Source organism: Taeniopygia guttata, chromosome 28 (genome assembly GCF_048771995.1).
Source record: "Taeniopygia guttata chromosome 28, bTaeGut7.mat, whole genome shotgun sequence".
Classification (NCBI taxonomy): domain Eukaryota; kingdom Metazoa; phylum Chordata; class Aves; order Passeriformes; family Estrildidae; genus Taeniopygia; species Taeniopygia guttata.
The window spans coordinates 1,194,225-1,219,220 of NC_133053.1; the positions used below are offsets into that span (position 1 = coordinate 1,194,225).

General features: G+C 51.1%; 2 protein-coding genes across 3 annotated transcripts; both read right to left on the reverse strand.

Moving 5' to 3' along the window:
* Positions 1 to 348: 348 nt before the first annotated feature.
* On the reverse strand, positions 349 to 13,670 carry TIMM44 (translocase of inner mitochondrial membrane 44). Its single transcript, XM_030256740.4, has 13 exons — positions 13,577 to 13,670; positions 12,512 to 12,619; positions 11,878 to 12,048; positions 11,296 to 11,376; positions 10,702 to 10,851; positions 10,225 to 10,364; positions 9,522 to 9,607; positions 8,274 to 8,366; positions 7,427 to 7,551; positions 6,464 to 6,514; positions 5,373 to 5,462; positions 3,546 to 3,656; positions 349 to 1,472 (listed from the first exon to the last, which is right to left on the reverse strand). Exons 1-13 carry the CDS (start codon positions 13,598 to 13,600, stop codon positions 1,353 to 1,355), a joined length of 1,350 nt encoding a protein of 449 aa, XP_030112600.1. The 5' UTR covers positions 13,601 to 13,670; the 3' UTR covers positions 349 to 1,352.
* Positions 13,671 to 14,788: 1,118 nt separating this feature from the next.
* On the reverse strand, positions 14,789 to 24,750 carry LOC100227220 (heterogeneous nuclear ribonucleoprotein M). Of its 2 annotated transcripts, XM_041710921.2 has the most exons (13): positions 24,614 to 24,750; positions 24,419 to 24,512; positions 23,458 to 23,652; positions 22,986 to 23,139; positions 22,015 to 22,064; positions 21,669 to 21,729; positions 19,634 to 19,735; positions 19,016 to 19,060; positions 18,521 to 18,595; positions 18,028 to 18,126; positions 16,470 to 17,242; positions 16,074 to 16,125; positions 14,789 to 15,282 (listed from the first exon to the last, which is right to left on the reverse strand). In XM_041710921.2, the coding sequence occupies exons 2-13, from the start codon at positions 24,494 to 24,496 to the stop codon at positions 15,119 to 15,121; spliced, it is 1,848 nt and encodes a 615-aa protein (XP_041566855.2). In that variant the 5' UTR covers positions 24,497 to 24,512; positions 24,614 to 24,750; the 3' UTR covers positions 14,789 to 15,118. The 2 variants fall into 2 exon arrangements, with proteins under 2 accessions (XP_041566855.2, XP_072775585.1); XM_072919484.1 differs by lacking the exon at positions 19,634 to 19,735.
* Positions 24,751 to 24,996: the final 246 nt, after the last annotated feature.

Here is a 24,996-nt window from a genome sequence, read left to right on the forward strand (position 1 = left end):
GGAGCAGAGCCCGACCCCCCCCAGCTGTCCCCTCCTGGCAGGGGCTGTGCAGAGCCACAAGGCCCCTCCTGATCCCCCTTTTCTCCAGGCTGAGCCCCTTCCCAGCTCCCTCAGCCCCTCCTGGGGCTGCAGCCTCTCCCCTGGATTTGCTCCATCCCAGCATTCCGACCCCTACCCCAGCCTGGAGCATTCCCTGGGGTGTTGTGACCCACGCTGCCACCCCCAGCCTGCCCTGGGGGTGACCCAAACGGGGAATGGGGCACCCCCACACCGTGGGGACGCTCCAAGGGAACATCTCAGCCCAGGGATGTTCAAAGCTCTGGACACTCGCAAGAGAAGAGGAACAACTGGAATTATTCTCTTTAATCACACTGGCAGGCCCTCAGCACCACAGCAATCCTTGGATTTCCTCTCCAAATCTTTTCCCAACCTCCCTTTCCATGGGCAGGTGGTGCCTCGGCCCCTGCTCAGCCCCCAAACCCCCCAAATCCACCGTTCCTGCTCCCTCAGACAGCCCCCTGCTCTTCCTCCCAGCAGCACAAAGCTCAAGGAGAGAGTCCCAAACCCCACTGGAACCTGAATTTGGGGAAAATTTTCCATTATTTGGGATTTTCAAACCCCATTTTTCAGATTGGGCCTGAAAAGGGATTTTACCCCATGCTCCAGCAGCAAACTGGGGAAGTTTCTGCTCCTGGACCTGGGATCTGTGCAGGGATGAGGAGCAGACGAGCCCGGAGAGCTGAGCAAGGAGCACAGCTTTCCTCTTGGAATGAGACAGGATGGGACAGAAAAATCCAGCGTTCCCAAAGCAGTTCCACTCCTCAGACACTCCCTGTCCTGTCCCACACCTTCCCCACCACCCCAAGGGATGCAGCTGTGGCTCTTTGTGACCAGAACCAACAACTTTCCCCCTGCCAAGCTGTGGATAAACAAATCTCACCGCTGGATATTTAAATATCAGCCCCATCCCAGCACCAACCTGAGGATCCAACACCTCCATGTGCAAAGTCCTGGTTGTATTTGGTTTGGGAAAGTGCAAGACACGGCAGGGACACGGGGCTGGCGCCTGGGCAGGAGATTGGCAGCCAGGAGCCCCTCCAAGGCCTTTCCAAGGATCTCCAGGGTGCCAGCAGGTGGGAATGAGAGCTCTGTGGGCTTCCCAGGAGCCTCCCGAGGCACCAGGATAAAGCAGCACCTGCTCATCCCAGCCACTCCCGAGCAGGGATTCCCATTCCTCAGGGATTGGGATAACCAGGAGCTCTCCCAAAATCCCCAGCCTGGGCTGCTCCCCGTGGGGAATTCCGGGCTGGAGCTGCTTCCAGAGGGGTGGGAAGGGCCCAGCCCAGCCCTGCTCAGAGCACCTGCTCCGTGCTGGAGGAGGAAATGTCCAGCAGCCTCCAGGCCATGTAGGGGTTCAGCTCGTCCTGGTCCCGGCACAGGGCCCACACGTAGAGCATCCGCAGCACCTTGTCCTGCCAGAGAGTGCCAGGCATGGGGACACGGCCAGGCTGCCCCCAGGGCACCCTGAGCTCCTTCCAACCCACAGCTCCCATCCTTCCAACCCACAGCTCTGATCCTTCCAACCCCACAGCTCCCATCCTTCCAACCCCACAACTCCCATCCTTCCAACCCACAGCTCCCATCCTTCCAACCCCACAGCTCTGATCCTTCCAATCCCACAGCTCCCATCCTTCCAACCCCACAGCTCTGATCCTTCCAACCCCACAGCTCCCATCCTTCCAACCCACAGCTCCCATCCTTCCAACCCCACAGCTCCCATCCTTCCAACCCCACAGCTTTGATCCTTCCAACCCACAGCTTTGATCCTTCCAACCCCACAGCTCCCATCCTTCCAACCCACAGCTCCCATCCTTCCAACCCACAGCTCCCATCCCTCCAACCCACAGCTCTGATCCTTCCAACCCCACAGCTCCAATCCTTCCAACCCACAGCTCTGATCCTTCTAACCCCACAGCTCCCATCCTTCCAACCCACAGCTCCAATCCTTCCAACCCACAGCTCCCATCCTTCCAACCCACAGCTCTGATCCTTCTAACCCCACAGCTCCCATCCCTCCAACCCCACAGCTCCAATCCTTCCAACCCCACAGCTCCAATCCTTCCAACCCACAGCCCCAATCCTTCCAACCTACAGCTCCCATCCTTTCTAGCCCAAAACTCAAATCCTTCCAACCCCACAGCTCCCATCCTTCTAACCCCACAGCTCTGATCCTTCCAACCCCAGAACTCCAATCCTTTCTAGCCCAAAACTCCAATCCTTTGAGCTCCTTCCAACCCCAAAACTCCAATCTTATCAACCCCAGAACTCCCATCCTTCAAACCCCAGAACTCCAATTCTTCAAACACCAGAACTCCAATCCTTCCAAGCCCAAAACTCCAATCTTTCAAGATCCCTCCAACCCCACAGCTCCCATCCTTCCAACCCCACAACTCCCATCCTTCCAACCCCACAACTCCCATCCTTTGAGCTCCTTCCAAGCCCAAAACTCTGGGGATTTGAGGCTCCCCTCTCCCTAAACCTCCCCGTGTTCAATATTCAGGAGCTGCTCAGCACTTCCACCCAAGCCCAGGCTCGTGATTAAAGCTGAGCTTTGGGTTCCACTGGAGGATTTGAATTCCTCTCCCTGATTTATTGCAGCTCCGGAGGAATCCGACAGCAAACAGACTTTGATATCCTGGTCAATAATTATCCCATCAATATTTATCTCCCAGGAATGCAGGAATTTCATGCGGGGAATCACTGGATCAGCTCTTCCTGCCCTGGTTGTGAATCAGCCCAGAGGAGCCCCATCATTCTAATTAATCTTATTTTTCCAGCCTGGACCAACGGCCAGGACTGCAAAAGCCAATATTTGTTAAATGTCTGTATTAATTCCAAGGAAAATGTGCTGAGAAGTGGCAGCTCCAGTACTGTCCCTATGTCCCCATGAGGTGCCACTGAGCCACTGAAGCCCAGGACAGGTTGGAGCTGCTTGGAGAGAGAAATATAATAATAATGATAATGATAATAATAATTATTCCCAGGGCACTCTGGAAGGTGCCAGGGATTTGCTGCCCAGATCATTCCCTGCTCCCCAAGAACCTCCCAGAACCTGAGCTCCAAGCAGGGGTGGGCATTCCCTGTAGGATTTTCATGGAATTCAGGCATTCTCTGTGAAGTGTGGGGTGCATTTGGGGTTTTTTCCAAACCCAGGGACTCAACTCTGCTCCCACCCCGTTTGCCAGAGGGCTCAGCTCTGCCAGTGCCCTTCGGGAAAGGAAAAGGGGGAGGAAAACCCAGCAGGGCGAGGTGGGAATGGGATGGAGCTGGAGCTGCAGTGCGAGACCCCAAAGGTGTCCAGACCCCAAACGTGTCCAGATCCCAAACATATCCCAGACCCCAAATGTGTCCCAGACCCCAAACGTGTCCCAGACCTCAAATCTGTCCCTGACCCCAAACATGTCTCAAACCCCAAATGTGTCTCAAACCCCAAATGTGTCTCAAACCCCAAACGTGTCCCAGACCCCAAACGTGTCCCCACTCACCGGGTCCCCTTCCACCACCTCCCCTTGGTGGTTCTTGATCACCATCACCACCTGGGCCTGGAAGGTGATGATCAGCACCGGCCCCTGCTCCATCATCTTCCCCATGGCCAGCTGCAGGGAAGAGAATTCCATGGAGATCCATCACCCCATTCCTGCAGGGCCATGGAAGACTTCCCACCACCCCAGACACTCCCAGCTCAGAGATCACCCCATTCCTGCAGGGTCTGCAGTGCGAGATCCCAAACATGTCCCACACCCCAAACATGTCCCAGATCCCAAACATGTCCCACACCCCAAACATGTCCCACACCCCAAACATGTCCCACACCCCAAACATGTCCCAGACCCCAAAGGTGACCAGACTGGAAGAGTTCCCACCACCCCAGACATTTCCAGCTCCCCTTTGGCTGTTCAATCATATCAATTCCATCATTCTGATATGATGGAAAAGCTGTTTCCCAAAAAAATTCCAAGTGAAAACATGGGAACCTTCAAAGCTTTCCCCAAAGTGTTGTGGATTTTTTTTGCTATTTTCCCAAGTCCATCAATCTGGGAAATTGGAACGAGCTCTGCTCCGTTATTTCCAATTAGAAAGCAAAATCAAAGACACCCTGCTCTCTCAAAAAACGGAATTTTCTGAAGGAAATGCTTGGAATCAGAACATCCTGAGCTGGAAGGGACCCACAAGGATCAAACAGAGCCTTTTCTCCTGCTTTTAAATCAGTTTTTGCCAGGAAGTTGTTCTGAACCAGACAAAAACTATACCAGAAAGACTTCAAGGTGGGAACCTTTTGTTTGCCAGATTTTTTCCCTCTATTCCCAGGCCATTCCATTAAATATTTTAAGACTTTATTCACTGGAATGCAAGAGGAGTGGAGATTCAAAATTCGTCTTTTTACTTTTAAAAACCCAGAAATCTCTTTTTGCCTGTCTCTTGCATCCTCCTTTTATTTATTTTTTTTTTTTTGTGGGAATGCAGGATGCCATGGGATGCTCTGCTGCTCTTTAGCTCAGGAATTTCTGCCTGTGCTGCCCCAAAAATGAATTCACAGGGACTGAGGACAGCAGGATTTTCCTCTTTTGAAATGTTCCCAAACATTTCTGTTTTATCCCTAATAAAGGAAGCAGCACCAGGACAAAGCTGGGCTGTGTCACAAAGGAATAAATTTATTTATAGGGTGATTTTCCTGTTCCCTGAGGGAATTTCAACAGCTCTGCAAAGCTCCCATGCCTGATCCCAGGGAATGAGCTCCATCCCAATCCACACCTGGAGCTCAATTTATTAGGAAATAAAAACCAGTTTTTCACCCAAACCCAAGCCTAGCTCAATTTTCAAGATATTTTAGATGCCATCCATAACCCCACAGCATCCTGTGGGATTGCAGCAGGAGTGTCCCTGATCAGAGCATCCCTCCCACCCTTCCTGTTGGGATTATTCCTCAGGGCTGGGATCCCTGGGATCATCCCAGGCAGGTGACAGAATGGGATTTCCCTTCCAGCACTGGGATTTTCCCTTCCTGCACTGGGATTTCCCTTCCAGAAATGAGATTTTCCCTTCCAGCAATAGGATTTCCCTTCCAGTAATGGGATTTCCCTTCCAGCAATGGGATTTCCCTTCCAGCACTGGGATTTCCCTTCCAGCACTGGGATTTCCCCTCTGGGAGCAGAAATGCCAAACCCCAGAGTTCAAACCCAGCATTTGGAGCAAAGAAGGTTGGGTTTGATGATCCTGGAGGATTTTTCCAACCTTCCTGATCCTAAAAAAAGCCCTGCTGAGCCCATGAGTTTAATTTCTCCCCCAAGAGAGAAGCTGGGCAGGGAACTCACGTCGATGTTGTCGATGTCCAGGATCCTGGAATGGAACTGGAGCCCCAAAGCCTTGGCCTGCTGGATGGGATGGGCCAGCTGGCTGTAGGTCTGAGGGATGAACAAATTTGGGTTGGGAATTGTTCTGTCACCATCAAAAAAACAAAAAACAAACCCCCCAAAAAAAAACAACAAAAAAAAACCCCAAAAAAAGGGAATTTTTGCTTGGAGAGAGCCACCAAAAAAAAAAAACCAAAAAAAAAACCACCAAAAAACAAAAAAAACACGAGAAAAATTCACATTTTTTTTTTAATGTGCTGAAGGAAGGGATTAAAGAACTGCAGAAAATGCTCTGGGATTCACAAAAATCCCACTAAAATCCCACTTTTCCTGGGCAGAATGTGAGAGGAACTGCGAGCACCTGAGAGAGCTGAGGGATTCACAACTGGATGGAACAGCAGGAACAGGGAAAAGCAGGATAAAGCAAGGAAAAGCAGGGAAAATAAAGGAAAAAGCAAGGAAAAACAGGGAAAAGCAGGATAAAGCAAGGAAAAGCAGGGAAAAAGAGGGAATTCAGTTTTATCCTCCAGGTTTTCAAGGATAGGATTCCCATTTCCTCCCCTGGCTTATCTGACTGATTACTCTTGATTTAGAGCTTCATTTCCAATTGCAGCTGCCTTGAGAATGTTTGATTTTGGGCTCACAAACTGCACTGAAGCTGCTGTTTCCCTCCAGAGCAATCCAAGGTGTCATTCCCAAGGTTGCTGGAAGCAGGGAAGAGTCTTTGCTTTTAGACTGGATTATTGTTACCAAAAAAAAAAAAAAAAAGTGCTCATCAGGATTTATTAAATTGAAAAAAAAAAAATTGGCTCTCCCAGCCCTCTGGTGGTGGGGAACAGCACAGGGAATTCACTTGAAAAAATTCAGCTCTTGAATTATTTTGGATTTACAGCACAATAATTTTGGAGGAACAAAGACCCAAATAAAAGCCCACCAACACTGTCAGGAAAGGCTCTGCTTTCAGGAACTCCCTGAATTCCAACCCCTCAAAATAACCCCATTTTCATGGAAGAATCCCAAGTTTTGGGGAGGTTTTTGGGAGCTTCACTCACGGCCTCATAGCACCAGTCCTTGAGGATGTCGAGCTCTCCGGAGATCAGAGCCTGGGGAGGAAATCACACAGAACATTTTAAAGCTCCTCCTATATCAAAGTGGGACCAATCAGTCCTTCCAGCAGCAAAACACCTTAAATCCCACATTTTGTGGGACTCCAGGGGAAAATTGGAGCTGTGAAGGGGAACAGTAAAAAGGATTTCTATAAAAACACAGGAGCTGAAGCCAAGGGACATAAACCTTTGGATAATTAAACTCTCTTAAAGCTCCCAGCTGAACCTTCCCAATAAATCTTCCTGTTCAACCTGCCAGAGAGGCAGCAGAGTTCCCAGAGCTCAGAAATCCTGGGATCAAACAGGAGCAGAGCTGCCATTTTCCACACTGGAAAATTCAGTGCACAGAAGGAACAGAAGAATCCCATGTTTGGCTCCTCAAGCCCGAGTTTTTCCAGTCTGAATTCCTGCTTTATTTCAAATCCCTAATTCAGAACAATTCCTGCTCTATTTCAATTCCCAAATTCCCTCTGTTTTTCCTGCTGCAGTTACAGGGTGACAGGGACCCACATCCATTTACAGTCACATCTCTCATCACCAAGTCCTTAAAACCCTCAAATTCCAAACACTTCCGTGACCACTGAACCATTGGCCACAACCTGCTGCTCTTCCTAAATCCCAGATCAGAAACCAGGAGCACATCCCAAATTTCTTTCCTTACCCCTCTGCTATCACCATTTGCTCACCCACTTCCTTCTGATCCCACCTCACTTGTTATTTTCCAGACCAGAAAAATAATTTCAATTGGATCCCAAATGTGGAATCCAATTCCTCTCCCAAAGTTCTGTGCAAATCTGGAGAAGCAAATCCTGTCCCAGCGTTTGATTTTAGCAATGGAAAATTTTTTAAAAAAAGCATTTTCCATGGGAAAATAAAGGGGAAAATGAAGGGAAGGAATGGCAGAGTCACCTCCAGGACGTTGGGGATGATGTCCCGCTCACACTGCTTCAGGAAGCGATCCTTGTCAAAGGAGGGATCCACCTTGAGGATCTCCGTCAGCACCTCGGACATTTCTGTCTTGGAGAACAATCCCCCTGCAAAAACACCTCAGTGAGGTGCTGGCACCGCTACCAGCACCAGGAAACAGGGACAGAGCTCTGGGGACAGAGCAGAGAGGAAAAGGGAAAAGTCACCAGGAAATGGGGACAGAGCTCTGGCGAAAGAGCAGAGGGAGGAGAAGTCACCAGGAAATGGGGACAAAGTTCTGGTGACAGAACAGAGGGAGGAAAAGTCACTAAGAAATGGGGACAAGCTCTGGTGACAGAGCAGAGGGAGGAAAAGTCACCAGGAAATAGGGACAGAGCTCCGGTGACAGAGCAGAGAGGAAAAGTCACCAGGAAACAGAGACAGAGCTCTGGTGACAGAGCAGAGGGAGGAAAAGTCACTAAGAAATGGGGACAAGCTCTGGTGACAGAGCAGAGGGAGGAAAAGGGAAAAGTCACCAGGAAATGGGGACAGAGCTTTGGTGACAGAGCAGAGAGGAAAAAGGAAAAGTCACCAGGAAATGGGGACAGAGCAGAGGGAGGAAAAGTCACCAGGAAACGGAGACAGAGCTCTGGTGACAGAGCAGAGGGAGGAAAAGTCACCCTGGGAACGCTTCCAGCCTTGAAGCTCAAGCTGAGCGGGATCCCAAGCACTGCCCCCCACCCCTCACCCGGATAAGGAGCCAGGGATGCTCTCAGAGCTCCGGGATGTGCCCAGGGCTGGCAGCCCCAGGAGCAGAGCAGAAGCAGGAGCAGGAGGGATGTCCCCGTACCTATCAGGTCGGTGACGCGGTCGGTGACGGCGCGCGACGCTCGGATGAAGGCGTTGTCGCTCTCGTCGTACTTCATCTTCATCTCAAAGAACCCTGCCATGGGAACAGAGAGATCAGAGCCCTCCCAGCTCACCCCCAACGGTAAAAGGGTTTTAAAATCATGGGGATTTAGGGTTAAAAGGAAAATTAAGTTTAGTAGGCCCTGAAAAGAAAAATAAATACCCGAAGTACATGAAGGCCTTGTACCTTGCTAGAACTGCACCTGTGTCGCTAGTACATGATAAATGATATAATTGTGATGATTGTTTAGTCATTAAACATAATTGCTGTTTAATCATAAGAATAATCATGAGAAACTGTGGTCAGGGACCTAAGAAAGATCACGAGAAACTCATGTCAATGTATACAGTAGAACAATATAAGTTTAATAATTAATATGTAAGTTAAATAAAGACAGAATATAAAATTTCAGCTTTCAGCTCGAAAGCCGTGTCAGAGTCAGATTTGGGTCTGCACCCCTGATTCCCAGACCTCTCAATAAAAGCACCTGCATGGAATCACATCCTGTGATTCTGTGTGTTCCTGAACGCTGACACCCCCAGCCAGGGAAGGTCCTGCAGGGTCCAACCTCTCCTCAATCCCTTTGTTCAGCACCAGGCACCAGCTAGGAGTTGGTTTTCTCCCCATTTTATTCCCGATTTTTCTCCCCATTTTATTCCCCATTTTTCTTCCCATTTTATTCATGATTTTTCTCCCCGTTTTATTCCCCATTTTTTTTTCCCCATTTCCCCCCAGCGTTCTGATCTCTCAGCAACTCCTCCTCTGCTAACACTCAGATTTAACACCTCTGGGAATGCTTTTTATCCAATGGAATGAGCAAATTCAGGATTAGGCTCACTCTGAGCAGCGGTGGAGCGTCCATTCCTGGAGGTGGCACTCAGGGCCCTGGGGGTGACAAGGTGGGGACAGGGACAGGTTGGACTTGAAGGCCCTGGAGGGCTTTTCCAACCTCAGTTCTGGGATTGTCTTCAGGGCATTTGCACTAGGAACAGCCTCAGATGATATCAAAGCTCAGCTTTACATTCCAGAGAGATCACAGGATTTTTTTTTTTTTTTAAGTGTTTCACCAATTTGGAAGTTGTGTGAAACTACCCTCGATTTTTCAGGATTTTCCTTGTTTTAAGCATCAGCTGGGGAGGAGCAGATCCAGGAGGGAGCAGGGCTGGGAAGGGAATGTGCTCAACTCACTGTTGAAAACCACATTGTTGTCCTTGAAATCTTTCCACTGCTGGTACCACTTGGAGTCCTTATGCAGCACCATGCCCATGGCTTCCCTACAGAGGGCAGAAAACAGGGATAAAATGTGGATATTTGGGAAAAATTAACTTGTAACAAATACAGACAACACCCTGAGGAATATCCCTGCAGCACTTGGCATCACTGAGGCTGAGACAGCACAGAAATGATGAGCTCAATTACAAGATAAATTATAGCCTCATCAATTATAAAATAAATTGCAGCCCCATAAATGATAGCCCCATAAATGATCCACCAGACAAATGAAGCACCAGACAAATAAAAAAAAAACCCAAATAAATAAAACATCAGATAAACAAAACTCTAGATAAATAAAGCACCAGACAAATAAAACTCAACTCAGAGGAGCAAAGCAGCCCAGAAAAAAGGAGCTCAGCCTTAGTCCAGCAGCAGGAAATTAAAACTGAACACAAAACAATGCTCAGCTCAGAATTTCACCTCAGAACATTAAATTTCACCTTTAGAATTTGAATTTTCCAGGAAGATCTGGGATCATCCACTCCTGCTGGGAATGTGAACCCAGACCCAGCTGCTCCCATCCCACAGATCCTGGATTTTCATCCCTGATCTGGTTTTTACTTTTTCCATCCAATTACACACAGAAATATCCCCCCCCAGAGGATCCCCCACGTACTCATTGGCTTCAAACACTCGCTGCTCTTTAATCCTCTCTCCGGAATATTCCGTCCGCTTCCGGAGCCGCTCCGGGCGTCTGTAGGGACCAGTTTGTCCCAAAACACTCTCATCTATTTCTTTCTTCACAGTTTCTACTCCCTGCAAGGAAAACAGCCCCGTTAGTGTGGATTTAGAGCTCTTCCAGAAGCTGAAAAATCCCATCCTGCGATGGTTTGGGAGAGCAAAAGGCCCTGGGCACTGCCAGGGATGGGGCAGGCACAGCCTGGCAATAAAATATTGGCTGTTTTCTGTATTTCCTGCAAAAAAAGGGATTTAAGGAAGTTTAAATCACTCTGGAGAGGAATATTTTCCCCAGGAGCTCAGCCCTGCCAGGTGCACAGCTCACAGGGGAGGTGCCTGCTGGATTTCACCCCAAAACTCCCCAAAAAAAGCCACTCCCGAGGCTCTGGATGTCCTGGGAGTCAGGGAGCAGTACCTGGGAGATGGCTTTGAAGGCTGCAGTCCTGCCCAGCTTCTCCCCTCCCCTGGTCACCGACTCTGCAGACTGTTTGGCCGTTTTGGCAGCTTCCTCCACCCCCTCCTTGATCTTCCTGCCCAGGTCACTCCTGCTGACCTCATCCAAACTCTGTAAGGGGAAAAAAGGAAAGGTCATTGCAGCTCCATCCCTTATCCCCAGCCCCTCTCCAGCTCTCCTGGAGCCCCTTTACCCCTGCAAGGGGCTCTGAGCTCTCCCTGGAGCCTTCTCCTCTCCAGGTGAGCACCCCCAGCTCTCCCCAGAGGGGCTCCAGCCCTGGGAGCAGCTCCAGAGGAGCCCCTGGACTCTCTCCAGCAGCTCCACATCTTTATTTTGGGCTCCCAAGGCTGCAGGTGGGGTTTCTCTCTTCTCCATCCCCCAGATTCCAGGGGAATCCCTGCCTGGGTTTCCTCTGACCACACCCAATGCATTATTTTATGAATGCCTCTGGTTTTAAAAGCTCCAGGAACAGCAGAAGCTGCCAGCAATAATGACAATTCCAGCCCCCCAAAAGCCCAACTTCAGCAGAGCTGCCCTGAGGAAAAGTCCTTTTACCTCTTTAACTGTCCCTGTTATTTCTTCAAGTTTCTTTTTAATCACTTCTGAGGTCTTCACTGTTTCAGATTCAATGGTTTTCTGGGGGAAAGAACATTAATCAAGAGACAGAAACTACTGAAAGCCAGCTTGGAATGGAGCACAATCCATTAAGGCTGGAATTGAGGGAAGAAAAAGCAACATTTCAGGAGTTCATGGCCTGAGTCAGCAGCAGCAGCAGCTCAGCTTTGCAAATGATGATGTTCAGAGCACTCTGAACAGAGGAAAAAACCATTTGATGCTCAATTTAATGCCTCATTATTTGATCTGCTCAGAAATGCAGCCAAGTGTCTGCTGGAAAGACTTTCCACTAAAAAAAAACCAAACAAACTAAAAAAAAACCAAAAAAACCCACAAAAAAAACCCCCAAACATTCCAACAAATAAACACTCTGAGGCATCCATTTAACACTGAGTGCTTCCAGCCAAGCAGAACTTCTCCTGAACAGTTCAGCTGTGGATTGGAACGTTCACTCAGAGCAGTAAAAGCTCAATAAACAGGGAACAAAGCAGGGAATGAAGCAGGGAACACCCAAACACTCACATATTTCCTCCTCGCTTCCCGCAGCGCATCCGACTCCTCCAGCTTTTTTGCTTCATCTCGGAATTTTTTAATGCTTTCCTTCATCTCTTTGTTTTTGGCCAACTCCTGTTTGATGTTCTCCACAAAACCTGAGATGAATCCCTTCCTTCCTCCCGAGGAGTAGCATCTGGACTGGAGAAAAGCATTCCATGTTGGAGAATCCCAAGGAATTGGAGCAAACAGGACTCAAATAATTCGAGTTTTGAAGGCAGGAGCAAGATGGGCTTGAGGCGAGCTCTGGATTGCTTTTTTGAATGTGTGGAAAACATGGAGCTGCTTGGAAAAGCAGCAGCTGATCCTCCAAAGAGCCACGTGGCCAATGGATTTCAGGGAATCTCAGGATGGATTGGGTTGAAAGGACTTAAATCCCATCCAGCTCCACCCCCTGCCACGGGCAGGGACACCTCCCACTATCCCGGGCTGCTCCAAGCCCTGTCCAACCTCAGCTGCCCCAAAAATTTCTTCAGTTCCATTCAAAAAGTGGAGATTTTCAGCCTGGAACTGGCACTTCCCAGAGCCACATCCACACCCAGCTCGGGACTCTGCTGAGAACACAATTTGGGGTGGAAATGGAATAAATCCAGGTGGGACCAACCTGAGGGGTGCCCAGGGCAGGGCTGCTGATCCTGTGCAGGGAACTCCTGGGGAAGGCAGGGATGGGATAACGCCTGGAGAGCAGCCACAGGCCACTGAGGAGACATTTCTGCAAAAAAACAGCACAGCAGGAGCTCAGGGAATGCCCCAAGAGCTGCCAGCACCCGGATTTGGGACAGCAGAGATGCACAAATCCATGCTGGAGCTGAAACGTGAGAAGCACAGGGTTTTTTTTCTGGGAAAACTCCAAGCACAACTTTTTTCCCAGCTCTGGAGGATCCCAGAACAATCCCTGGATGGTTCTGCTGCCCTTGCCAAAGTCAAACCTGCAGGTTCCAGTTCTGGAGGATCCCAGAACAATCCCTGGATGGTTCTGCTGTCCTTGCCAAAGTCAAACCTGCAGATTCCAGTTCTGGAGGATCCCAGAACAATCCCTGGATGGTTCTGCTGCCCTTGCCAAAGTCAATCCTGCAGGTTCCTGCTCTGGAAGGGTCAGTGCTGAGCTCAGGGCTCGCAGCAGGGGAAAATCAGGGAAATCCCATGAAAAAAAATCTGTGTTTGCTCAAGAACAGCACCAGAAGCTGGGGGCAGGAGAGCTCCCGGCCAAGGGCACAAAGGAGCGGGAATCCCGCAGCTCCCGTGTCACACCGGGCATGAATGGAGAAGAAATCCCGCAGCTCCCGTGTCACACCGGGCACGAAGCAGCAGGAATCTCGCACCTCCCGGTCACTCCGGGCTCATCCCGGCCCCTCCGGCTCAAGGTGAGCTCCGTGTGCCGCTCCCGCCGCTCACGGCAAAGCCGCCCCGGCGAAACCCCGGAGGAGGGCCCGGGAGACCGGAGGGGTTGTGCTGGAGGGGCCTCGACCCCTCCAAATCGCGGGGACACGGCCCCGCTGGAGGCTCATCCCGCCGGGCCGGGCCCGCCTGGCCCCGGGTGTCCCCACCGGGGGCTGCCGCGCCGGGGCCCTGCGGCTGCGGGCTGGGTGCGGGACAGCCGAGAGGCGCCGTCCGGCCTGGTGCCGCTCCCGGTCCCGTCCCGGTCCCGTCCCGGTGTCCCCGCGCTCACCCGGCACCCTCCGGCCGCCGCCATCGCCCGTGACCTCCGCGCGCCGCCGCGCCGTGACGTCACTGCCGCGCGCCGCCCGCGCCACGTGGCCACGAACGGCGGCACCGGGCGGGTCCCGCGGGGCTGTCCCGGACCCAACCCGGGCCCATTCGGGGCTCTCCCGGACCCAACCCGGGCTCAATCGGGGCTGTCCCGGACCCAGCCCGGCCTCACCGGGGCTGTCCCGGACCCAACCCGGGCCCATTCGGGGCTGTCCCGGACCCTCCCCGGCCCCACCGGGGCTGTCCCGGACCCAACCCGGGCCCGTTCGGGGCTGTCCCGGACCCAGCCCGTCCCCACCGGGACCCCCGGGGCTGTCCCGGACCTTCCTCGGGCTCAATCGGGGCTGTCCCGGACCCAGCCCGGCCTCACCGGGACCCTCCCCGGCTCCATTCGGGGCTGTCCCGGACCCAGCCCGGCCTCACCGGGACCCGCGGGGCTGTCCCGGGCCCTCCTCGTCCCCACCGGGGCTGTCCCGGACCCAGCCCGTCCCCACCGGGGCTGTCCCGGAACCAGCCCGGCCTCACCGGGACTGTCCCGGACCCTCCCCGGGCTCATTCGCGGCTGTTCCGCACCCAGCCCGACCCCACCGGGACCCTCCTCGGCCCCATTCGGGGCTGTCCCGGACCCAGCCCGTCCCCACCGGGACCCCCGGGGCTGTCCCGGACCCAGCCCGGCCCCACACCGGGGCTATCTCGGACCCGGCCTGGCCCCACACCGGGGCTGTCCCCTACCCGCCCCGGCCCCACCGGGAACGCCCCGGGCCTCCCCCATGCCCCACACCTGATCCATTTACGTTAAAAGCGTTTCCTGGAGGAAAAGGGGAAATTTCCCCCACTGCACCTGCACCAGGTGTTCGCCCCTTACCTGCCTGAGCCAGACACACCCACAGGAGACAAAAAGAGGTTTTTAACCCCATTTGCAGCCCAGGCCTTCTCCATTAACACAACCCAGTGGAGATTTTTTAAAACCAGCATTGCCACTAGAGAAAAACCTTAAGCTGGGATTGCCCATGGATTAGGTGGGACACAGGAGAGAGCAGATCCTGCACCCTTGGACACATCTTAAAGAGATTCTGTCAGAAATCAAGAGAACAGTGGATTTTTTTTGACAAACTGGACTTTGCCGAGCTGAGCTGGCAGGGATTTTAAGCGGAGTAAAGGATGCTGCGACTGAAATATTGAATGGGCATTTATTATCAAAGTCAGACTGTTTACATCTGTCAGGTCAACGAGATGCCACAACTACAAAAAAAGATTGTGCACATGGCAGTTCCAATGCAAAAAACCAGTAAAATGGGGCTCTCCCTCGGTTAAAAAAAGGACTTAAAATTACTCCAGAAAGCAACCGGGTTGGGCTGAACAGCTTTACATCCAGTCGGAGGAGGCGGCGAAGGGGCAGAGGCACGGCCCTGCAGCGGTGCAGCCCTGCAGCGGTGCAGCCCTGCAGCGGTGCAGCCCTGCAGCGGTGCAGCCCTGCAGCGGCGCAGCCCTGCAGCGGTGCCTAGGCGTTGCGGTCGATCCGCACGTCGATCTCGCGGCCGCGCAGCTGCAGCCCGTTCATCATGCGGCACGCGCGCTCCGCCACCTCGGGCGACTCGAACCGCACCACGCCGCAGCCCTTGGACTTGCCGTTCTCCATCTTGATGTCGGCGTAGAGCACGTGGCCTGGGGGCACAGCAGGGTCAGGCACGCTCCATCCAACCCCAATTCCCCAGCCCAAGGACTGCTCCCCATCCAGTCCCCATTCTCCATCCCAAAGACTGCTCCCCATCCCAGCTTTGGCACTCTCCATCCAGTCCCCATTCTCCATCCCAAGGACTGCTCCCTTTGGCTCTGGCACTCCCCATCCAATCCCGATTTTCCATCCCAAGGACTGCTCCCCATCCCAGCTTTGCACTCTCATCCAATCCCAATTCTCCATCCCAAGGACTGCTCCCCTTGGCTCTGCCACTCTCCATCCAATCCCCATTTTCCACCTCAATCACTACTCCCCACACCAGCTTTGGCACTCTCCATCCCAAGGACTGCTCCCCATCCCAGCTTTGGCGCTCTCCATCCAATCCCGATTTTCCATCCCAAGGACTGCTCCCCACCCTGGCTGTGGCACTCAGAGCTCTGGGAGGAGCTGGCTCAGCTATTGTTTGACAGGAGTTGGATTTATCCCAGCACAAGCTCCATCTCACACCCAGGCTGGGCTTGGTTCCCATGGAATGGTCTGGGCTAGGAGGGACCTTAAAGAGCATCCAGTGCCACCCAGGGACACTCCCACTAAGTCCCATCCAGCCCAGCTGTGGACACTTCCAGTGACAGCCACGGCTTCTCTGGGAAATCCATTCCAGGGCCTCCCCACCCTCCCAGCCAGGAATTCTTTCCCAATATCCCCTCTGACCCTGCCCTCTGGGTTATTATCTGGCCATTATTCATATTCATTCCTCAGAGTGAGGAAAACAACTCACCACATTCATTGAATTTATCTTTCAGCATTTTCCATGTAAAATCAAAAGGCAGCTGTGGGACGAGAAGAATAAACCATTATTGAGGCTCTTCTGAACAACCTGCAGGCAGCTCTGCAAAACCCAAAAAAAACGCCCCCAGGACAGCCACTGCCATAAAACCATGGATCACTCTCAGCCAGAAGTTCTTCTGGTAAGGAAATGGTTCCAACTCCCCCCAGAATTTGGCAGCATCCAGTATTAGACATTGTGATTGGAAACCAAGCATGGATGAGATCAACACAAGTGACAATGAATGCCACGGGTGGGAAGGGAGGAGTGGGAAAGGGCAGGAGTGGGAAAGGGCAGGAGTGGGAAAAGGGGGCAGCACGAAAAGGAGAAGGAAAAAGGGGCACTCACATTTCTCACAAATATCTGACAGGCTTTCCGGGCCACGCCGGGCGCAGGGCCTCCGGCTCCTCCCAGGGGCCCTGCAAAATTCCCTGCGAAGTTGCCCCGCTCCATGTCCATGGGCCGCTCAAAGTTGCTGCCCATGGCCAGCCCCATGCGCTCCATCCCTGCCCCCATGCCCTGCCCCATGGGTGGCCCCATCCTCTCCATGTTGGTGGCCCCGATGCGCTCCAGGCCCATCCTGTCCATGGGGGCGGCTCCCATCCTCTCTATCCCGATCCTGTCCATGGGCGGGCCCCCGATGCGCTCCAGCCCCGCGGGCATCCTCTCTATCACCTGCCCCATGCCGGTGCCCATGCCGGCGGGCACCATGCGCTCCAGGCCGATGCCCATCCTATCCATGCCCGCCCCCATGCGCTCCACGCCCGAGCCCATCCTGTCCATGGCGCCGCCCACGCGCTCGATGGCGGCGCCCATGCCGAAGCCGATGCCGGAGCCCATGCGCTCGATGCCCGGCCCCATGCGCTCGATGCCCGGCCCCATGCGCTCCAGGTTGGGGGCCAGGTGGTCGATGCCCAGCGGGGCCATGCGCTCCATGCCCGAGCCCATCCGCTCCACGTTGGAGCCCATGCGGTCCAGCACCAGCCCCATCCTGTCTATCTCCGAGCCCACCCGCTCCATCCCGTGCCCCATCCCGGCCGGGATCCGCTCGATCCCCGAGCCCATCCGATCGATGCCAGGGGCCATCCTCTCGATGCCAGGAATGCTGGCGTTGCCACCACCTGCAACACAGCACAGACAGCATCAGAGCTGGGCAGGGCTGCAGAGACCTGGGCGGCCGCTCGCTCTGCTGGGTGAATTCCCATCACTCGGAGCTGCCTCAGTCCAGCCTTTGGGCTTGCGGGATGAGGCAAACTCAGATGCTCAGGTCAGACCCCCCTGCAGAGCTGCCCCAGCCCTGGGACCCCAAAATAAGGACGTGGAGATGCTGGAGAGAGTCCAGAGGAGAACCCGGAGCTGCTCCCAGGGCTGGAGCCCCTCTGGAGCTCTGGGAGAGCTGGGGGTGCTCACCTGGAGAGGACAAGGCTCCAGGGAGAGCTCAGAGCCTCTTCCAGGGCCTGTAGGGACTCCAAGAGAGCTGGGGAGGGACTTGGGACAAGGGATGGAGGGACAGGACTCAGGGAATGGTTCCCTTGATTCTGAAATGTTGTGATTTGGTCATTAAACCAAATTAAATCTGGAAATGGATGGGGGAGTTCTGCCTCTCAGAGATGTTTGGGTTCAACTTTGCTCCAGAAATTCTGCAGTTTCATTACTGGGATCGTCCAGTATTTCCAGGGAACATACTCGGAAGTTAAATGTGATACAGACAGCAGGAGAAGCAAGATTTTGTTTTCACTAACAAAAATTTAACAACTTCCTGGCAGCATTTAAAAGCCAGACAGCAAAGTCCTAGAGCAAATCTAAAATCTGCTTTTTTTATCTGTATCACCCCCCACCAATCATTTTTGTGAGCAGTTCAGGGATGAAAAGCAGGCAGGAAATGGATTTCATTTACTGCACTCACCTATTCCCCTCTCCAGGGTCTCTCCGAAACTCCGGGACATTCCCATCTCATTTCTTCCAAACTCCCTCTCAAATCCCCCTCCCATGGCCCGATCCATCTCTGCAAAGAGGAAGGGGAAAAGTTTGCAGAGGGTTTTATGACCCCTGAGAGAATATTTTACCACACGAATTGTTTTCAAGATTCACAGCATAGGAAGGTTTCTGTGATTTTCTCTTGATCATTTTGTCATGGCTTCAGAAGCCCAAAGCCCCAAGGAAAAGCAGGATTTACCCCAAAAACATGGGAGGCTCTGGGGACTGGACAGAGCCAGAATCTTTCTGAATAAACCCTGAAAGGTTTATTGCACTGGGTTTGTGCAGCTCAGAAGCCAAAAGGGACTTGGGGACACAAGTGGAAAAACCCCAAGTTATTCCCATAAAACTGAGAAGAGGCTGGTGGAAAGGGGGATCCCTCCCAGGGAAGCCAGGAGGACACACAAAAACCCAGTGCCTACCACTCATCCTGCCCATGTTCATCCCAGCTGGGAAGCGGCCGATGTTCTCCATGCCACCGAAGGGACCTTCCATTCCTAAAAAAACAGATTTGCCAGGGATTCTTTAGCAGTGCATTCCAGCTCCACACTGGAGCTGCTGCCACACAACATTCCCACAGGCACGAGACAACTCCCTACAACCAGTTCCCAAAACGGGGTCAGGATTTGGGCACAGCATTATAAAGACCACGGAATCACAGAGTGGTTTGGGTTGGGATATTGAGGATCCAGTGGCAACCCCCAGGGATGGCACTTCCAGGTCTCCTGAGCTAAGGAAGCACAGGTCAGGTTTTATGGGATGTACCCACCCTCCCCACACGCCTGCAGCAGTCTGAATACCCAAAAAGGAGCAAATTCTTGCTAAACTGGTGATGATTCCCCAGCACACAAATTCCAGCTCAGTCTGCAGGACTTCCATAAAGGCCAAGCTACGAAAGATCAAGAACCACAGCTTACCTCCCATTTTATTCATTCCAAAGCCCATGCCTTCCATTCCCATTCCTCAAAATAAAAGAGAAAGCTTTATATAGCAGGTGTCATCCAAGAAATTCCAGCCAAAGGCTGCAGAACTCAAACCACACAACACATCCGTGGCTTGGGCTGAAGAGCTTACATGGGATAAATCTGAGGAGATTTCAACATTCCTGCTCAGAAAATCAAGCAGCAAAGGGGAAAAACCCACTGGCATTTCGACATGGAAAGCTGAGTGTGTGCTACTTTTTAGGTGGCTCTTTGAAACTTGTGCTATTTCAACAGATCCTCACCAAAGATTTACAAGCCCACTAGAGGTGTTAAAAGTGAGAGATGCTTTGGAGTTTCATGGATCTTTGCAGTGTCTGCTGCTCATGCTCAAGAGTCAGAAAATGAGAGCTGTGTCTTGACCACAGTGAAAAAAAAATAAAAATGGAGCAGTTGGTTAAATTCAGGTTTCCATTATCAAGCTGAACAAAAAAACTCATTTGGCTTTAACATTCCTAAGAAACTACCAACTTTTTGGGGAGGCAAACAAAGCTATCTACCTTCTACACAGCTTAAAGCTCTCATGAAACAAAAGCATAGGAGTAATCTTCTTACCTCCAGGTCCCATGTTGCCCATTCCCATGCCTTTGTTTAAATGATTTGCATCAATAGGTTGACCTCCAGGTCCTAATCCCATGCCAATACCACCAAGACCATCTGAAGAAAATATTCAGATATCAAAAAAGCCTTCTTTCCATAGTTTGACAAAACAGCAAGTTTTATTTCTTAAGTAATTGACTTTCATTCTCCAAAAAAAGCTTGCTGTGTCCCCCCCTGTGGGGTGTGTAGCAGGGAAATGTGGAACAAATCAAGAGTAGATGTGTCTTGAATAGGCTAAAAACTATCTCCAATTATTTGGTTTCATCTTTTAATTTCCATTTCTTACTGCTGAGAAAACTTGATTTGGAGCTGACTCCTGAAAAATAACTGGCTAGAACACTGCTTCATCTGGGCAAAGTCCTCAGCTGAGGAGGGTGGAGTGGGCAATTTGGGAGAAGATCCCCTAAATGTGTGCACAGTTCTCACCTCCACCTCTGCCAGGGTTGGCCCCTTGCAGGGGAGAACTGAAGCACCTATGGATCAATGACAGCCACCGATGGAATTGCGAGCACACAGCCAGCCTCTCTCTGAGCAAACAAACACGGCATTCCCAGGCATGGAGCTGAATATTTTTAAGGATTCCCCAGCCCAAAGAAAGAAGAAAAAGCCCTTTTATTTCCTGAAGCAGGAAGAAAGTTCTCTGCTTGGCACAAACACCAGCTCATGGCATCCTCTGCCTGCAGGATTCCCTCGTTTCCAGCTCAGCACTGAACACAGGAGTGTTGAATCTTGTTTTAAAACAGCACAAGGTCCCCCTTCCCCGCCCCAGTAAAGGCCAAAATCCAGGCTTCCAGAGGGATTTAGGGAGTTTTACACCACGGTAATGGAATTGGAACCCAATGACTTTGTCCTGAAGAGAGGAACATCCTTACAGTGACACTGCTGCTGAGGAAGGCCTTGCCAGGCACTGAAAGCTGAACTAGGGAGGGACCAATTAATGATCATTAATAATAACGGGCAATTTAGCAGCACACAACAGGTCTGGTTCCCAGGAAGAAAACAGCATCTGTCTGAATTCAGAGAATCCCAGAATCCCAGACTGGTTTGGCTTGGAAGGGACCTTAAAGCTCATCCACTCCCAGCCCCTGCCCTTCCACAGCCCAGGCTCCTCAGGACAACTCAAATTCCATCAACTGCCCCAATTTAGCTGCATTTGAACAAATTCAGCCTCCAGCTCTTCCAGGCCCAGCTCTTCTCTTCAGTATTCCAGTATCTCATCCCAGCATGGCCGAGGTTAGGAGGGGCCTTTGAAGGGCCTGAGCTCAGCCCAGGCTGCTGAGCCCAGATCACATCCACAGCTTTGGGGTATTCCCAGGGATGGAGACTCCACAGGAGCTCTGAGCAGCCCAGTCACCCTCCCAGGAATGTTTCCTTACATCCACGTGGAGCCTGTGGATTTCCACTGCTGGTTTAGACTTGATCTTTTAGTTCATTCAAATTCCAAGTTGGAAGGAGCAGCTTGGGGGAGCCAATTATTCTGAATTTTCATCTCCTGGGTGTTTTGTTGGTGCTTTCTGCATCCTGCACCTCCAAGAAGAGCCTGGTTCCCTCTTCTTTCCATATTTAATACATTGATAAGATCTCCTTTGGAAATTTGAAGGCCTGGAAGGCTCCCAGGTCCTGAATCCAGCCTTTCCAATTTAAGGGAAAACATTCCACTCCCAGAGAAGGAGGTGCTGACTGATTCTCTGTATTTCCATTAAATCCCACTATTAATGGAAGGCACTGGGATCTTGGAATTGCAATGGAGAGCTCTGGAAGCCTTGAGAAGGTGAATGTTTTAAGACAAGCTTCTGGCCATGAGCTGAAAGAAGTATCCAAAAAACCACTGAGCAGCTCTTCTTCACTATTCCCCCTTCTGAAATTATTCAGGAATTTGGATCCCAGTTTTCCGTCTGAACCAGAGTTTTACTGGGGCTGGGACTGGTTCCCAGGTGCTGAATAGCCAAATAAAAAGCAGAAGATGTTGAATCATGCAGGGGACACTTACGAGGGAGTTGTTGGGGTCGCTCTGGAGGGAAGAAATCTCCTTTGGGGAAGGCTCGTTCATCCTAAAAGGAATTCAACACGTTAAAGCTGGTAAGGAAAGCAGGAAATTATTTCCTGTTTCTTAAAACTTCGAATTCAAATACAGAAATTTCAAGTTAAAGCAGGCTTGACTGTAGTTTTGATTTGTCTTTTAGCAAAATAATCTGAATTAACCTGATTGCATCAATTCAGCAAGCAACAGGCAAATCACACATTTCCCCCTCTAGATTTTGATCCATCCTTGAAACCACAAATTCTCCCCAAATCAGGAGTGCATTCCCAAGTCAGGGGAATGGGAGTGTCCTCACCATTTTGACGTGCATGGGTCTGTCAAAGAGCAGCTGCCCATTGAACATCGCTGGGGGTCGTTAAGGATCATTCTTCAAGCACTGAGTGCTCTCACAGGGAGCACAAAAACCCCTCAGAAAATCCATCTCCTCGGTTATCATTCACAGGTTATCCCAAATCCTTCTGCATTCTCCAAAACTAAAAAGCCTTGAAATCTAAAAATACTGAACATTCAAAAAAAATGCTTTTTAAAATTAAAAAAAAATTATAAAAACACATTTCTGGGTAAGATTGGGTTTACAAAGAGATACAAACCGTAACTCTAAGTCAGCCCAAGTGTTTAAATGTTTCCTCAGTCATTTTATCCATTGAAAACAGGAGAAAACAGAGAAAAGCTCCACAGCAACACCATATTCTGAAGTGTGCCATGACAGCGAATCCTCTGCCCAACTCTGCTCCCACAAGGTTTAGTGGATGCAGTGCAGAAGGGAATTAACAAACAGAAACTTTGGGAAAGGAGAGAGGGTTTATTTTCCTCCTTTCCATACCATAACCAGGAGTTGAGAGAGTAATACCTGGAATTTTATTGCTGTTGGGTTTCTAGGTGGCAAATCATTGCTTGGCCAGTGGAAGGAAACAGGAACAGGAAAATACCAGCTCTGTGCACCTTGGCACAGGGACTTTTTCCTTTTCAGAGAATTGCATTTTAATACTAATTACAACCTAGAGACAGAAACTCATCTCGGACTGAAGTACATTTATCCACGTAGGAAAGAGAATTTCCTTTGCTAAAGATCCTGAGCAAACTGCAGGAATTCCTTCAAGATGGAATTTTGCCTCTGTTTTGCTTTTCCCTCCATTTTCCATCTGCTACAACTCGACCTTCCCTGCCCTGGATACAATACCCTCCTTTGGAATACAGTTCCCACTCTGCCCAGCTGCGTTTCCTGGGCTCTCTGCCCCATTATTCCCAGTTTGCTGCCAAGGATACAGATGGCCTGCACGGCCTCGATGGCCTGCTCGAAGGTGACGGTGCCGATGCCCCGGCTCTTGCCGTCCTTGTCCTCCAGAATGTCGGCCCGGACCACCACCCCAGCCATGCTGAACACCTCCTTCAGCTTCTTCCAGCCCACCTTGTAGTCCAGCTGGAAAACAGGGCATCGTTGGAAATGCAAGAGAGATTTCCATGAGAAAACAGCTTTAGCGGGCTCCTGTCCTTCCCTGGTATTGGCACTAAAGTCGTCAGAGAGCCAAGATAAAATTCAACCAAAATACAAAGTTTTGTTCAAAAATCCCCATTAACAGGCACTGCGGTACAACTTAACTGAGAACCTCCTTCGCACAGAGAATCAAGAGGACACAGAGGAGCTTTCCCCAAATTCCCAAGGCTTTTCCTCCCTCAGATTTGCCCCAGCTGAGAGGCTCCACCGCTGGATTTGCAGCAGGGGGTGCCCAGCACTCACGTTGGCCACGAAGACAGTGCTGCCGAGGCGGCCGGCCTGCAGGGCGTGGATGATCTCGTTGGGGATGTTGGGGTTGTTGAGGATGCTGGGGGGGATGTTGATCATGCCAGGGCCACCAGGGCCGGGCCCGATGCCCATCCCTCCTGCTGCCATCACCTTCTGCATGGCCCTCCTGGCGTGCTCCCCATCGGGGTCCTGGGGGACACACACACACACACGCCCTCAGATCAGATCCCACATCCACCATGGTCAGTGCCAGAGCTCCCACAGGCACAGACAGGAGTTTCCCTTTATCCCAGGACATCTGCTCCCTAAGCACTCCCAGCCAGCTGCTTCCCTTTCATTGTCAGTCAATTTATGTTATTTTAGCCAACACCCAGCACACTTTATCATTTAAATGATACCTTTATTATTGATACCCTTTAATAATAAAGTTATTCCTCTCCAGGCATTTCCCTGGTTACCAAGGTGTTTACCCATCATTAATACCAACAACAAACCTCTGTTACACTGTTCCAAACCCTGATAAACCCCCAGTGCCACTGGAGAGGTCTTGGAATGAACTCCCAGAACTGTCTGTCAACAGCAAAGCCACTAAAATGGAAATACACCTTTGATGTATTCCAATAAAGAGCTGATTCTATGGAATTGTTGGTGGAATCCATTCATTCTGATGCAGAATTCCAAGGGAAGTTTGTAAAGAACAAACAGAGGTTTCTGTGTCAAATCATTAACAAAGGAACTGCAATTAAAGCCAAACTCCTGCTTTGTCCTCACATCAAGTTTAGTCTTGATAATCACAAGTTCAGCAGTGGTTGAAACTATTAGAAAAAGGTTGACTGGGGTTTTTTATCCTATTTAAGTCCTTCTTTCTGCCCATTATCCTCTGAGTCAGCCCTAAACCTTGAACAAGAACTCCTGCTTCCCCCTCCACCCCTGCCAGAACAGATCCCCTCCTTACTTCTTTTACTTTCAGGGGTCTCCCACCAAGACTGTGCTTGTTCAGAACTTCAGCAGCCTTTTTCATGCTCTCCTCCATCTTGAACTCAACCACCCTGTGGGGACACAAACACAGCTCAGGATGTTTTATTTGAAGAAGTCTCCTCGGATTCCTGATGAAATCAGATTGAACTTGAAAAATTCAGAGTGAACTTACGCGCATCCCTGGCGAGATGATTTCCCAGGGCAGTCACAGGGAGGAGGGAAGAGGAAAAAAAGAAAGTCAGTGATAGCTCAAATCACACACAGATATTTTATTATTAAAGCCAAATCACATCAGTTAAGCCCTACCAGCAAAAATAAATGTAACCTTACACAGGCAAGCCTCCAATAGTGGAATTCCATAATTTCTTATGCCTTAACAGGATTAACCTGGGGTCTCTGAGGTTGTAACGAACACTAAATCCCGACTCTCCAAGAAATACCACACGCTTCCTGTGACCTGCTCTTCCCTGGCATACAGCAAAACCCTCCACACTCTCACCCTAAATCCATATCCTTCAGGACACTTAGGAGTGCTCCTATTGTCTCCCCTGATCC

Bases quoted from the DNA above. Each gene is read 5' to 3' on its own strand.
- TIMM44 (XM_030256740.4), bottom strand. From the start codon at position 13,600: ATGGCGGCGGCCGGAGGGTGCCGG. The intron at 12,620-13,576 runs GTGAGCGCGGGG...GTTTTTTTGCAG, and splicing joins CGGCGGCCGGAGGGTGCCGG to AAATGTCTCCTCAGTGGCCT. The intron at 8,367-9,521 runs GTGAGTTGAGCA...TTCCCATGGCAG, and splicing joins CAACAATGTGGTTTTCAACA to GGTTCTTTGAGATGAAGATG.
- LOC100227220 (XM_041710921.2), bottom strand. From the start codon at position 24,496: ATGGAGGAGAGCATGAAAAAGGCTGCTGAAGTTCTGAACAAGCACAGT. The intron at 18,127-18,520 runs GTAGGCACTGGG...TCCTCTTTGCAG, and splicing joins GAACATGGGCAGGATGAGTG to AGATGGATCGGGCCATGGGA. The intron at 15,283-16,073 runs GTGAGTTGTTTT...CTGTGCCCCCAG, and splicing joins AGATAAATTCAATGAATGTG to GCCACGTGCTCTACGCCGAC.